The sequence below is a fragment of the Micromesistius poutassou genome, assembly GCF_964030765.1.
Source record: "Micromesistius poutassou genome assembly, chromosome: 10".
In the NCBI taxonomy this organism is placed as follows: Eukaryota; Metazoa; Chordata; class Actinopteri; order Gadiformes; family Gadidae; genus Micromesistius; species Micromesistius poutassou.
In genome coordinates, this window is record NC_140280.1 from 10959508 (window position 1) to 10972048 (window position 12541).

Below are 12541 nucleotides of genomic sequence, written 5' to 3' on the forward strand. Positions count from 1 at the left end.
TGCTGGTCTCTGCCAGCGTTGCCAGATTTGGCCAGAATTTCTGGCAACCCGATTGCCTGATTGGGCGGGAAATATGTCCCAATCTGGCAACGTTGGTCTCTGCTTCTGCGGCACCGCGGTGGGTCCAGCCGACGCAGCGCCCTCTGGCGCCCCCAGCGGACAGATAAGGCTGTTACTCTATGTATACACAGCTATAGATCAGGGCTCTATCTGCTGCCACTGCGAGGAAATAAACAGCTCATAAGATGGTGGCGCTGGGCTTCCACTGCCTTCTCTGCACGGCAAAGTCATCGAGTAGCCCCCCTGTGACTAACCGCTAAACGCTAATTAATGTTCTCATTAATCATTATCCTAGCACTCTAGGGCTGCTGATAAGTTGTACATTAAAGTCAGTGACACATTTCTTTCAGTAAAATTCACCTTTAATTTAATATAAAAGTCTGATTTAATTTAATTTGAATGTATTTGCATAGAATAAAAAAAGGAAAGTCCTACATCCAAATGCTGGTTTGTAAAAGTAGACATTTGTTTAGTACCACCCTCTGGAAAAATATAATTCTATTACATTTGTAGAGTGTTACCCACATGCTCAGGACCTCGTTAGTCTGGACCACAACACAATGCTATCAAAGTATAAATTACAGCAAGAGACTGGATTGGACAGAGGCCACCTGAATGACACTACTGCTGAACAAAGGATGAGCTTATCAAAGTAATCTGTACAATGTTCATACGTATAATCATATAATCAAACTACAATCAAAACAACCAAAAACATCATCATTTTTCCAGAGTTATAATCCAGTGACGTAATGAAAAACAGTGATTCAGCAGGACCTTTATTATCTCATGGTGGGGACGGCCGAACCAGAGCTCTGTTCAGTGCAGGCCTTCTTCAGGGGAGGGGCACCAGATGAATCCTCCTCATCCTTTAGGAAACAAACCGTCGTATCATTCACCCTGAGCTAGGCCACATCATGTAGGGGTTAAACGTAGGAGCCACATGGGCCCAGAACTTGAGAATGTTGGGTAATTTCAAGTAGTTGCTACGACATTAGAAAGTAGTGTAACAGTAGTATTGTACCAATGTAGTTGGTACAATATGTAAACGTATGTGTTTTTTTTACCTGCGCTGCGACAGGCAACAGCTCTTCTTTGATTAATGTTGGAGGTTCATCGGCAAGTTCACAAGCCAGCGACGAGTCTGAAAATATAAAGCGTAATTCTACACGTTTATGCATAAACATAACTGAAATACATCTCCATGGCACTTTGCACATCCATGCCAAGTATTGCTATTTAGTGCATACAAACTCTTTGATATGCATGTTATCGAACATCATGCGTGGTTTACTAAAATTAAAGCAATCTGTAAAATGACTAAAAGACAAAATGTTAGTGGACATCAATGATTGTCACGTTAAGCACAATCTCAGCATTTAGAGATCTACTGCTATCTATCAGTCAGTGGGTTTACATGCAAGTGGGAATGCCAGTTGTAACACAATTGCTATGTAAAAACTGCAGGCTAGGAAGTAAAATCGATGCAAATGTCACGTTGTTGCAATGAGCTCAAGTTGCACCAGAGAAGAAACACAAAGCCCAAAGAATACGCCTTCTTGACCGCATGGATCGGCCTTCTTATCTATGGTGAAGTGACCGCATGGATCGGCCTTCTTATCTATGGTGAAGTGATCTCATGGATCGGCCTTCTTATCTATGGTGAAGTGACCTCATGGATCGGCCTTCTTATCTATGGTGAAGTGACCGCATGGATCGGCCTTCTTATCTATGGTGAAGTGACCGTATGGATCGGCCTTCTTATCTATGGTGAAGTGACCGTATGGATCGGCCTTCTTATCTATGGTGAAGTGACCGTATGGATCGGCCTTCTTATCTATGGTGAAGTGACCGTATGGATCGGCCTTCTTATCTATGGTGAAGTGACCGTATGGATCGGCCTTCTTATCTATGGTGAAGTGACCGTATGGATCGGCCTTCTTATCTATGGTGAAGTGGGCTACTGGTGCTGGTGGGACGAAAGAAGACCTGAATTCAAGTCCTCTGCTAACTTGGGAGGAAGCTACACTGAGGACTCAGCTAGCACCAGACGAGCCCACGTTGGGCTCCAGAGCGTGGAGGGACCTCACCCTCCGAGGCCTCGTGGCCCAGCATGGGGGGCTGGGAGCTGTCGGCGTGGAAGTCTCCTATGGTGGCGGGGCTGAGGGGCTCGCTGGGCTGGGGGCTGACCGAGTTACTGCTGCTGTCCGCCTTGGGCTGGTAGGCGTCCGACAGAGAGCTCTGGTTACTGGTCTCATCTGCAGAGGAGAGGCCGGTCAGGAAGGTGCTAGGATTTCTGTCACTTGTAAAATTCTGGTTTAGTTCAGCATACACAAGGTAGGTACACAGTATGACTTCATTGATTGATGGCATGACAAGAATAATTACTTACTTGATTACAATTACTTGAATAAATAACTGAAATAACAATGACTGACTTCCTTTAGGCCACGACCAGCGAACAGAGAATAGGAAGTGAAGAGAAATGCCATAATGAGAGCCATTAGGCGTACCTTGGAAATCCAGCAGAGCCTGGTTTGTGTTCTCCGACCCCGGGCCGTCAGTGTAGCAGTCCCGCACCGCTCTGCCCAGAATGTTCTTGTCTTTCTGCATTAGGGCAAGAGGAGCAGATAATACAGCAAGGTCCTGGTCTAAACAGCTCAGAGTCACTGAAGTGAGAGACGAACCTCTTTAGTGTCCACAACAGGAACCCATTTGAAGATCTTCAGAGACGTGTCGCCAACCGTCACCCACTTCTTCTCCCTGGATCAAATCAAAACTCTGATGAACCTAGTTTAATCCAAACATTAACCTAGTTTAATCCAAACATTACACTAATTCAACACACATGTGTATGCTAACTAGAGGAGCATCTAGGATATTGACTTTCCAAAATACATTTACGTCATTATGTTCTTTAATTCAATACTGAAATCCCCCACAATACACTTACATTAACATATAGTTATTATGTTATAATGTTTGGATATACTTGGGGGCATAAGTTGGTCTAAAATTCTGAGTGAGCCTGTAAACCAGCCTGGCTGGCTTGTTCATTTTGCATTCAATGGATTTGGATTCAATGACCATAATTTACCATTACCATAAATCTCCCAATAATAAGCTTGTTAAGAATAATTAATTTAGCTTTCCTGAACAGGATTTCACAATGGGTAGCTAAAGTAGTTAACGTTCAAGTTTCAAATATTTCAATCAAGTAACAAACCTAAGTCATATAGTTGTCTATGATTGGTGATGCTCATTTATATCAAAAACGAAGTGGTTATTTTGCATTAGTTCTATTGTCTTTATTATAACTTAGCCAATTATTCAATGGCACTCATCACGACCAGGAGACAAGACGCACGACTATACTAGTGGAGTAAGGAGGCCTGGATCATTGATAAATACTTTAATATCTACAAATAGTTTTTCCGCTTCGGTAGTGTTGCGCACACACAGCTTCCGGTAGCACCTTTCCACCCCACCTTCCCTACATCCGGTCAGATCGGCCACATAACGCGGCTGCGGTCTATGGACCGCTTCACACGGGTCGAAGGCGGCTTGCAGGTTCGTTCCCTCAGTTTTCATTGGACTTGAACAAGTTTTGTCTATCGGAATCAAGGCCGTTGCGTTGGCACATGATCAAAGTTGGGAAACCATTGTCTTCCGTCACGTTGCTCCTTAGATGTTACGATATCCCTGCCGAATTAAGTAAAGTAATGAAGTGCTATAACGTTAACCCTGCTAATAGAACAGTTCCCATTGGTTGTGTAACGCGCCCATCACTGTCATTCTGCTACTTTGGCCAGGATATCCCTCTGAAAACGGAGTTGCACCTACCATCTTCGGACTCTTTCAATTGCGGCCATCACCTTTTTGAAATCATCTTTAGCACGGCTTCGGGTCTCCGCTCGTACAGAGCGTCCAGACATATTGGAGGATAGATTTGTGTCTAAGCTTTAGACTCCTACACGCAAACGCGTCTTTGACTTCAGCTGTTCCAACTCCAAATCTCGCGAGAGATTCCTACTCGCATTACAGTTAAACAGTTCTTGCTTGCATTTACAAACATTCACCAGGTGAGGTCTCATAACGCAGATAGCGTCTGTAGGGTCCGCTGTAACATTGACTGACTAACTCTTTGACTGACATTACGTTTCATTGAGGCTGGCAGGGATATTAACCTAAATATATTTTTTTTTTTCATAAAAACAACTTTATTAAACCTTCACACAAATGGCATTGGGTCAAATGCAGGCCACTGAGCCAACGGTGTGGCGGTCACCCAGAGGTTTGAGTGAACATGTGACCATGAGGGGCAATAAAGAAACGAGGGTCACGTCATCAGTCTGTTGGAGTGGCCAGCGCGGCGTCCAGCGCGCTCTGAGCCTCTCTGATCTGCTGCTGCAGTCTCTGCTTCAGGGCCTCGTTCTGAGCCTTCCTCAGCATCTCCTGCATGTCCCTGATGGCGGCGCGGTAGCCCGGCGCGTTGTGGAACACGCGGATCACCCTGTCCCCGCTGCACACCAGGAAGCGCCCGTTGATGTCAAAGCGCAGGCCGGTGATCGCCCCGCTGTGCACGGCCCGGAGCTCCTCCTCCCGCTGCCCGCTGGTGGCGTCAAACATGGTGACGTCACCGCCGTGGCTGATGGCCACCACGCGGCCGTCGGGCGCCAGCGCCGCCAGGCTGCCCTCCGACGAGCTGCAGCTCACCGTCCGCAGCAGGTAGGGGTCCTGCTGCTTCTTGTACTCCACGTCCGTGTTCCACAGCTTCCATGTGCCGTCTTTGGACACGCTCACCATCCTGGGTCAGACATGCCTTTTACTGAGTGAACCCCACAGACTGACGTTTGAGAAGAACCACAGAGGGACAAACACACAACTAAAACAGGACGGGAGGAGCTCCAGGAGCCGGACTGTGACTGGGCACAATGTGGAAGATAACGTGCATCATGAAGGTGTAAGTATACTTATTGTGATGCATATGTATGGCACATGGTATAGAAGAGAATGCATCTGTATTGCTCTTTGCTCTTGGTCATCATCTCTACCTTGGGCCTGATGGAGGAGAGCTCCTCATAGCGAGGATCCAGAAATACGGACTTCCTTACACATTGTTCTCGTTCAAATGATCTACAGGATACATAGACCAGCCGCCCCAGTGGGGGGGGGGGTCTTACCTGGTGGAGTCGTTGTTGAAGGCGAAGCAGTGAACCCCTGCAGAGTGGCCCTTCAGGTCGAAGGCGCGCGTCACCTCTCTAAACTCCCCGCTCTTCCCAAAGCACACCTCCCACACCTTCACGTCGGGGGTGAAGCCACAGGACGCCACGAACCTGGTGAAGTCAGTGACACGTTGTTTACTGTTCCTGTCTTCTGACATACATTGAGACAACGCAACGACATTTAATGTGAAATCAAAGTTCCTCTTGGGAAGAGCGCCGGACCTGCCACACGGGGAGATGGCAGCGTAGGAGTTGTTGATCTGGTTAGTGCTGATAGAGGCCAGAATCTCCCCTTTCAAGTCCCATATATGGATGCTGGTGTCTGAGGAGGCACTCATGATGAACTTCCCTGAGGAAGAAGCACATTGCAAAGCGTCCATTAGGTGACTCTGGTACATAACAGTGGTAGAACACATCACAGCTGCTCTCTCAGGCCAACAGTAACTACATGAAAAGGTTTCTTAAAAGGACAATTCCGGTATTTTGAACCTTTCTGGTTTGTCTAGGATGAAATAGAGTGGTTGACACCGACATGTTGACTATTGGTCCTGTCTCTAGTATTTGGCTCATTTAGAATCTCCCCTGCCTGCTTCAGAATGGCTGGCGACGGGCATTCACAAACCTGTCCTTAAACAACCCTAAACGTTTGTTTTCATTTCTCAGTTTCTGTCGTGTTTTATTTGGCATTTTGTAAATCCATTGATTTCTGTTGGAAGACTCTTTGCACGTTGACCGGAAACGGAAAGAGGGGCTGGTTGTCCAAGCAGGCAGGGCGATTCTAAATGAGCCAAATACTCGAGACAGGACCAATAGTCAACATGTCGTGTCAACCACTCTATTTCATCCTAGACAAACCAGAAAGGGGGCTCAATGTTCAAAATACCAGAATTGTCCTTTACGCTGCTATTGTGAAGCGTCTTTGAGCATTTGGAAAATCGCTATATAAATTATGTTTTATTAAGGTTTTTTACTTTGTCACAAGATTGGGATAGCTATATTTCTTCAACCAGGATTTATAGCTTATAATAATGTTATTCATGCCGCTATATGTATCATATTGTATGATACTAAATAAAAGTTCTATTTCATTATCTATACACAGACACCAATAAACAGTTTAAAGTGTAATACCCGTCTCTGCAATGCCGATGTTCAGAATGCTGGCCTTGTGTTTCTGGGGGAAGTCCTCGGGAGCAGCTTTGAACGTGAAGGTGCCGTCTTCCTTCTTGATCATCTTGAATATTCGAATGGTATCTGCATTGGACAGCCACGTGATGAAGGCCCTACAGGGAGACAGAGTACTCCTGTTGTAGTGCCTGTTCTGCTGTGAACAACAGGCTGTTTAAAGGTGGCGTTCCCACTTAATGAAAGATTTAACAGAAGTCTAAATAAATAAACCATAAATGTAATTGATCTTAAGGTTTGTTTGATATTCTTGCATCAATTTCATGAGACATTTCCTTCCAATTAGCAATATTATTCTGATGATTAATGGAATATTAAAGTACATGGTAACATATAATCAAATCGTAAAATGTATCCATATATTTGAAGTTAATGTTGATATTTTGGACAGTGAAGTTTGATTGAAATGTATAAAAAAAAAATGTTTTAATACTTTATTGTGTTTACTTTCTTTCTTCCCCCTCTAGTGTACATTCATTATTCCCACCGTGAAGAAAAGCAAGATTAATCAATGAATAAGAAGGAAAAATAAATAAATAACACCATTTGCATAGTCCTTCTTATATACATTTAAATCCAATAATGAGATGTCCCTTATTCACTAACACTTAATGTTTGTATCAGGACAATGCAGATCTAAATAAATACAATAAATACTAAAAGAACAAGAGAAACACATCTCATGAGAGTTTAGGAGGATCTCCTAACCACCCTCTTCTTCAGCTTCATTTGCTAGTAAAGGGCCCATCTTTTCAAATCAATTTAAAGATCATCTTAAGTTACCTCTTCCATGTGGTGCGTTTCCTCTAAGCTTTCTAGCCACTTAGCTGTTAGCTTTCCACTTAGCTGTACTGGGTGATTCTATTTTAATTCTTAGCTGTACTGGGTGATTCTATTTTAATTCTTAGCTGTACTGGGTGGTTCTATTTTAATTCTTAGCTGTACTGGGTGGTTCTATTAAAAGAGGTACAGATGTTCCTTCCTTGTTTGGGTCTTGTACACAAGAGCATGTTATGTTGTTTTAAGAACACATCTTTCCTCAGTTTCAGTTTCATCAAATGTTGGACCTCTGTCCAATATTTATTTGGTGACGTCATAATATGGTAATGAGCTTGTTTGATTGACATCCCTCTGTCGAAGGGTTGCAAGAGAGAGAGGGCGAGAGCGAGAGAGAGAGAGAGAAAAGCTCTTTCAGGGTAAACAGCAATATCAGAATTTAAACTGTGAATAAACACAGAAGGACTCATTTATATCATGAGCATCATCACAAACGCTACCATGGGAGAATCGGCTTTAGTTATTTGGCATACTTATCACAACAACAAATTCAGCAAGCTGTTTATGAATTCTTCAAGTTGTGATAGGTCTCTAGTCATTTTGTTTAATGTTGTGTGATGAATCGTCTCTCGTCCATTTCCCGTTTGCACTAGTGGTGGATTTCATGATCCGTTTGCTTGATTCAGTTCACGTCGGTCAGTTCGCCAAGAAGAATCGTTCAGAATCGTTTGTTCGTTTGTTCAGTCGTGTTTCCGGTAGCGGTGAATCACAGTTCTCAGCCACTTCACCACTTAACAGTCAATGAACGAACAGCGACTCAGCGACTAGTGGGCGGGTCTGGGAGTCGAGTCTCGGAGAACGAATGATACGAACGAGGCGAACGAGAGAGAAATGAAACGGAGAATCAGGTCGGTTCGTTCTTGTTAAAGAGTGGTTCATTCGAACTGATTCGTTCGCAAACGACCCATCACTAGTTTGCACAGAGTGGGAACATGGGACAAGTAAAGTCTTGTGATTGGTCAGCCTTGTGGTAGCGCCATTGGTCGGGTACGGAGGGATGACATTTACCAAAATGATCTTCTGCAGTTTGCCTCTAGAGCCAGAGTAGGACAAAGACCGATGATAGATTGACCGAGACATATTTTATGATGATACCGAGATGGCTCCCATTAACCAGGTGAGAATCCAATCATGGGTTAAGGTACCTGGACTTTAAGCTCTCAACATAAACTTATCAATCAGCCCACAGCCCCGTGAGCTCCTCAAACAACAACTACAGAAACAACAACAAGCACAACAACAACAGGAGTTTTATGACCAACAGAGAGCTGAGCCCGATGCAAAGCTCTCGATCTACCGGTCGATCTTCGTTCCTATCCTCACCTATGGTCATGAGGGATGGGTGATGACCGAAAGGACGAGATCGTGGATACAAGCGGCTGAGATGGGTTTTCTCAGGAGGGTGGCTGGCTTCTCCCTCAGGGATAGGGTGAGAAGTTCAGCCATCCTGCTCCTCTGCTTAGAAAGGAGTCGGTGGAGGTGGTTCATCTGGTGAGGATGCCCACTGGACGCCTCCCTGGGAGGTGTTCCAGGCACGACCAGTGGGGAGGAGACCCCGGGGAAGATCCAGGACTAGGTGGAGAGATTATATCTCAACACTGGCCTGGGAACGCCTCGGGATCCCCCCGTCAGAGCTGACGGGGGGTGGCCCGGGAAAGGGAAGTCTGGGGCCCCCTGCTGGAGCTGCTGCCCCCGCAACCCGACCCCGATAAGAGGATGAGATGAGAGATGAGGATGAGGATGAGGATGAGCAGGTGTTTTGTTGGTGTACAGACTACCTTGAGTCGGGACTGAAGCTGACCAAGGTGGCGGTGTCCAGGTCCACGTTGGCCCGCAGACACTTGTGCTCCCGGTCCATGAAGTCCTTGACGCTCCATATCCGGACGGTGCGGTCATCAGCACAGGAGGCAAGGTACTTCCCATTGCTGCTGAAGTCAATGGATGTGACGTTTCCACTGTGGCTCTGGTGACAGAACACAACACAAACTGTAACATACGGCTTTCTTTCAATGCATTAAAAATATGCTGTTCGCTGAAGTACTCTACCGCTCAAAAGTTTGGGGTCACTTAGAAATGTCCTTATTTTTTAAAGAAAAGCACAGTTTTTTTCAATGAAGATAACATTAAATTAATCAGAAATACAGTCTAGACATTGTTAATGTGGTAAATGACTATTCTAGCAGGAAACGGCAGATTTTTAATGGAATATCTCCATAGGTGTACAGAGGCCCATTTCCAGAAACCATCACTCAGTGTTCTACTGGTCCATTGTTTAGCTCATCGTGTTAAAAGGCTAATTGATGATTAGAAAACCCCTGTTCAATTATGTCAGCACAGCTGAAAACTGTTGAATAAAAATGAGTTTTCATGGAATAGTCTGGGTGACCTCAAACTTTTGAACAGTAGCGTAAGCTTGGTTAAAAACTAGTGAGGTGAGGTGTGATGATGTTTCAACCACTTGGAGCACATTACGAGTGTTCCCTCTGGGCTGTTCACACAGGCCCACCGTCACCGTCAGGGTGGAGGCCCACCGTCAGGGTGGAGGCTCACCTTCAGGGTGGAGGCCCACCCTCAGGGTGGAGGCCCACCGTCAGGGTGGAGGCTCACCTTCAGGGTGGAGGCCACCAGCGGGTGGCTGAAGCTGTGCTGGGCCTTGTCCTTTCGGGTGCGTTGCTTCTCGGGCTTGGGCTTCTTGGTGGTCGGGGGCTTGAGACTCTCTTCTGTGAACAGAGGAGCCTCTGGTTACCACAGGACTAGCATCTACTCCACGTAGAATGACTGACTACATTTTGTATTGTATGAAGGCATTCTGTCAGTATACAATGGAGTTCACAATGCCAAAATAAATGTGGCCAATTCTACAGGACGTATCTGTATAGACTACTTCAATGTAGAACTCACAGTAGGTTTTGTATTGCATTCGGTGTGTATTCACCGAGTAGACCGAGTAGACTCTACACAACTACATATATGCATAGAGCTATGCAAAACATAGATATTTGACCTTAATGTTTCACATTAGGTGGCAGATTAAGTTTAGGGTTTGAATCCTGAGTTACTAATACCAACACAAAGTTGATGTATTAGAGGTGGTTAGGTTTAGGGTTTGCCTTAGGGTAAGTTGAGGTCTTTTTTTGATTTAGGTCAGGTACATGTTGTGTTTCATCACGTTCTCATTAATTACTCTGAGGTTAATAAAGAGATTCATTGGCCAACCAAGGAAAAGATTAACTCTGGTCCCGGCGGCAGCGAAAGAAACCAGGGTCCTTGAGACCAGGGTCCTATAAACCAGGGTCCTAGAGACCAGGGTCACCAGGGTCCTTGAGACCAGGGTCCTATAAACCAGGGTCCTAGAGACCAGGGTCCTATAAACCAGGGTTCTAGAGACCAGGGTCACCAGGGTCCTATAAACCAGGGTCCTTGAGACCAGGGTCCTATAAACCAGGGTCCTATAGACCAGGGTCCTATAAACCAGGGTCCTAGAGACCAGGGTCACCAGGGTCCTTGAGACCAGGGTCATATAAACCAGGGTCCTAGAGACCAGGGTCCTATAAACCAGGGTTCTAGAGACCAGGGTCACCAGGGTCCTATAAACCAGGGTCCTTGAGACCAGGGTCCTATAAACCAGGGTCTTATAAACCAGGGTCTTATAAACCAGGGTCACCAGAGTCCTTGAGACCAGGGTCCTATAGACCAGGGTCCTATAAACCAGGGTCCTAGAGACCAGGATCAACAGGGTCCTATAAACCAGGGTCCTATAGACCAGGGTCAACAGGGTCCTATAAACCAGGGTCCTATAAACCAGGGTCCTATAAACCAGGGTCCTATAAACCAGGGTCCTATAAACCAGGGTCAACAGGGTCCTATAAACCAGGGTCCTAGAGACCAGGGTCAACAGGGTCCTATAAACCAGGGTCCTAGGAATGCGGTGAGTGCGGTCCTGAAGCCGCCGCCTTCCACAGAAACACACTGTGAACTACATGGGGATCAGTGTGTTGAAGAAGTGCATTGGTTCAGGCTAAATGTTCCCTTGATAAATGGTCGAGGTTACAAGCAGCCCCTATACCAGATAGTTAGGGTGACGTGTAGCCTGAGCAGACTCACATGGTGACTACCAAGACAGCTAGTGACTGTGAGCAGGAATGACACCTGGGATATACTTGCTAGAAATATTCTAACCATTTGATAGATAAATACTTTATTCGTGCGAGTTGCAAACGTGCATGTCCTCGTAAAGATCCGTGTCAGTGAACAGCAGCCCGTGTGGAGGCCGTGTGGTTCTTACTACCAGAGGAGCAGCTAGCCCCTTGGAGCTAGCGGAGTCTTACCCACTGGCTCTGCTGTCCGCTCTGGTTCCTCTATTTCCACCTTCTGTTTTCTGACTGCAACCGCGACGAGAAGAATTAAGGCACCTAGTAACAATGTTAAAGCAACGAGAGCTGCTAACTCCATCTTCGTAGAGTTTCTGCCACGTAGTTGCAAGAAGTAGTTGTAATCAATGAAGTGGACAGAGTCACAGTGCGCATGCGTCAAAAACCATCCCAGCGACAGGAAGAATACGGTTTACATGTCGAGGAGTTCAGGTTACAACTTGAGTTTGGGTGCCACTCAAATATCTCACAATAACTATAAAATGCACACTATTCAGTCGACTCTTCACGAGTGGGTGTGATATATCTTTAAAAATGTATATACATTTAAATATTTATTTAAAAATGTATATACATTTAAATATTTATTTCACCTGTTCTGAAGGCACACATTAGACCCATCTAAGCTGAAGCTTGCAGTTATTTGTATGTTATTCATTGCAGTCCTTAACTTCCTTTGAGATCTACTTGTTAGAGAAAATGAGAGGCTGCCATCATAGGACTGTTTGACCTGTAGGAGATGGACCTGGACCAGGGACCAGACCAGGGACCAGACCAGGTTCCCTCTGGTGAGGAGGCTCAGGTCTTTCAGTATTGATGTGAATCTTGTAAACTGACGCTCAACCAGCTGGTCAACTGTCAGACTGAAGAGCAGCAGCTGGACGGCGGACGTCCGTTCACACATTATTTATCTTCCCCAGTTGCTAGAAGTGTGTTGGGTGTTGTGTATTCATGTACAACCACACACACACACACACACACACACACACACACACACACACACACACACACACACACACACACACACACACACACACACACACACACACACACACACACACACACACCACTCACCCCAGAATG

The 12541-nt window shown here is 45.6% G+C and overlaps 2 protein-coding genes across 2 annotated transcripts; both read right to left on the minus strand.

Annotated features, from left to right (window-relative positions):
- Window positions 1-410: 410 nt before the first annotated feature.
- bcl7ba (BAF chromatin remodeling complex subunit BCL7B a) lies at window positions 411-4062 on the minus strand. The gene is made up of 6 exons (XM_084473828.1): window positions 3904-4062; window positions 2748-2823; window positions 2574-2667; window positions 2151-2318; window positions 1128-1204; window positions 411-929 (listed from the first exon to the last, which is right to left on the minus strand). The coding sequence occupies exons 1-6, from the start codon at window positions 3993-3995 to the stop codon at window positions 843-845; spliced, it is 594 nt and encodes a 197-aa protein (XP_084329954.1). The 5' UTR covers window positions 3996-4062; the 3' UTR covers window positions 411-842.
- Window positions 4063-4244: 182 nt separating this feature from the next.
- On the minus strand, window positions 4245-11822 carry tbl2 (transducin beta like 2). The gene is made up of 7 exons (XM_084474144.1): window positions 11636-11822; window positions 9915-10027; window positions 9086-9270; window positions 6417-6568; window positions 5508-5634; window positions 5244-5396; window positions 4245-4867 (listed from the first exon to the last, which is right to left on the minus strand). The coding sequence occupies exons 1-7, from the start codon at window positions 11757-11759 to the stop codon at window positions 4408-4410; spliced, it is 1314 nt and encodes a 437-aa protein (XP_084330270.1). The 5' UTR covers window positions 11760-11822; the 3' UTR covers window positions 4245-4407.
- Window positions 11823-12541: the final 719 nt, after the last annotated feature.

Bases quoted from the DNA above. Each gene is read 5' to 3' on its own strand.
- bcl7ba (XM_084473828.1), bottom strand. From the start codon at position 3,995: ATGTCTGGACGCTCTGTACGAGCGGAGACCCGAAGCCGTGCTAAAGAT. The intron at 2,668-2,747 runs GTTCGTCTCTCA...GCCCTAATGCAG, and splicing joins CTGTTGTGGACACTAAAGAG to AAAGACAAGAACATTCTGGG. The intron at 2,319-2,573 runs GTACGCCTAATG...TCTCCTCTGCAG, and splicing joins GGCTCTGCTGGATTTCCAAG to ATGAGACCAGTAACCAGAGC.
- tbl2 (XM_084474144.1), bottom strand. From the start codon at position 11,759: ATGGAGTTAGCAGCTCTCGTTGCTTTAACATTGTTACTAGGTGCCTTA. The intron at 10,028-11,635 runs GTAAGACTCCGC...CTCTGTTCACAG, and splicing joins GCGGACAGCAGAGCCAGTGG to AAGAGAGTCTCAAGCCCCCG. The intron at 5,635-6,416 runs GTATTACACTTT...CTTCTTCCTCAG, and splicing joins CATCGGCATTGCAGAGACGG to GGAAGTTCATCATGAGTGCC.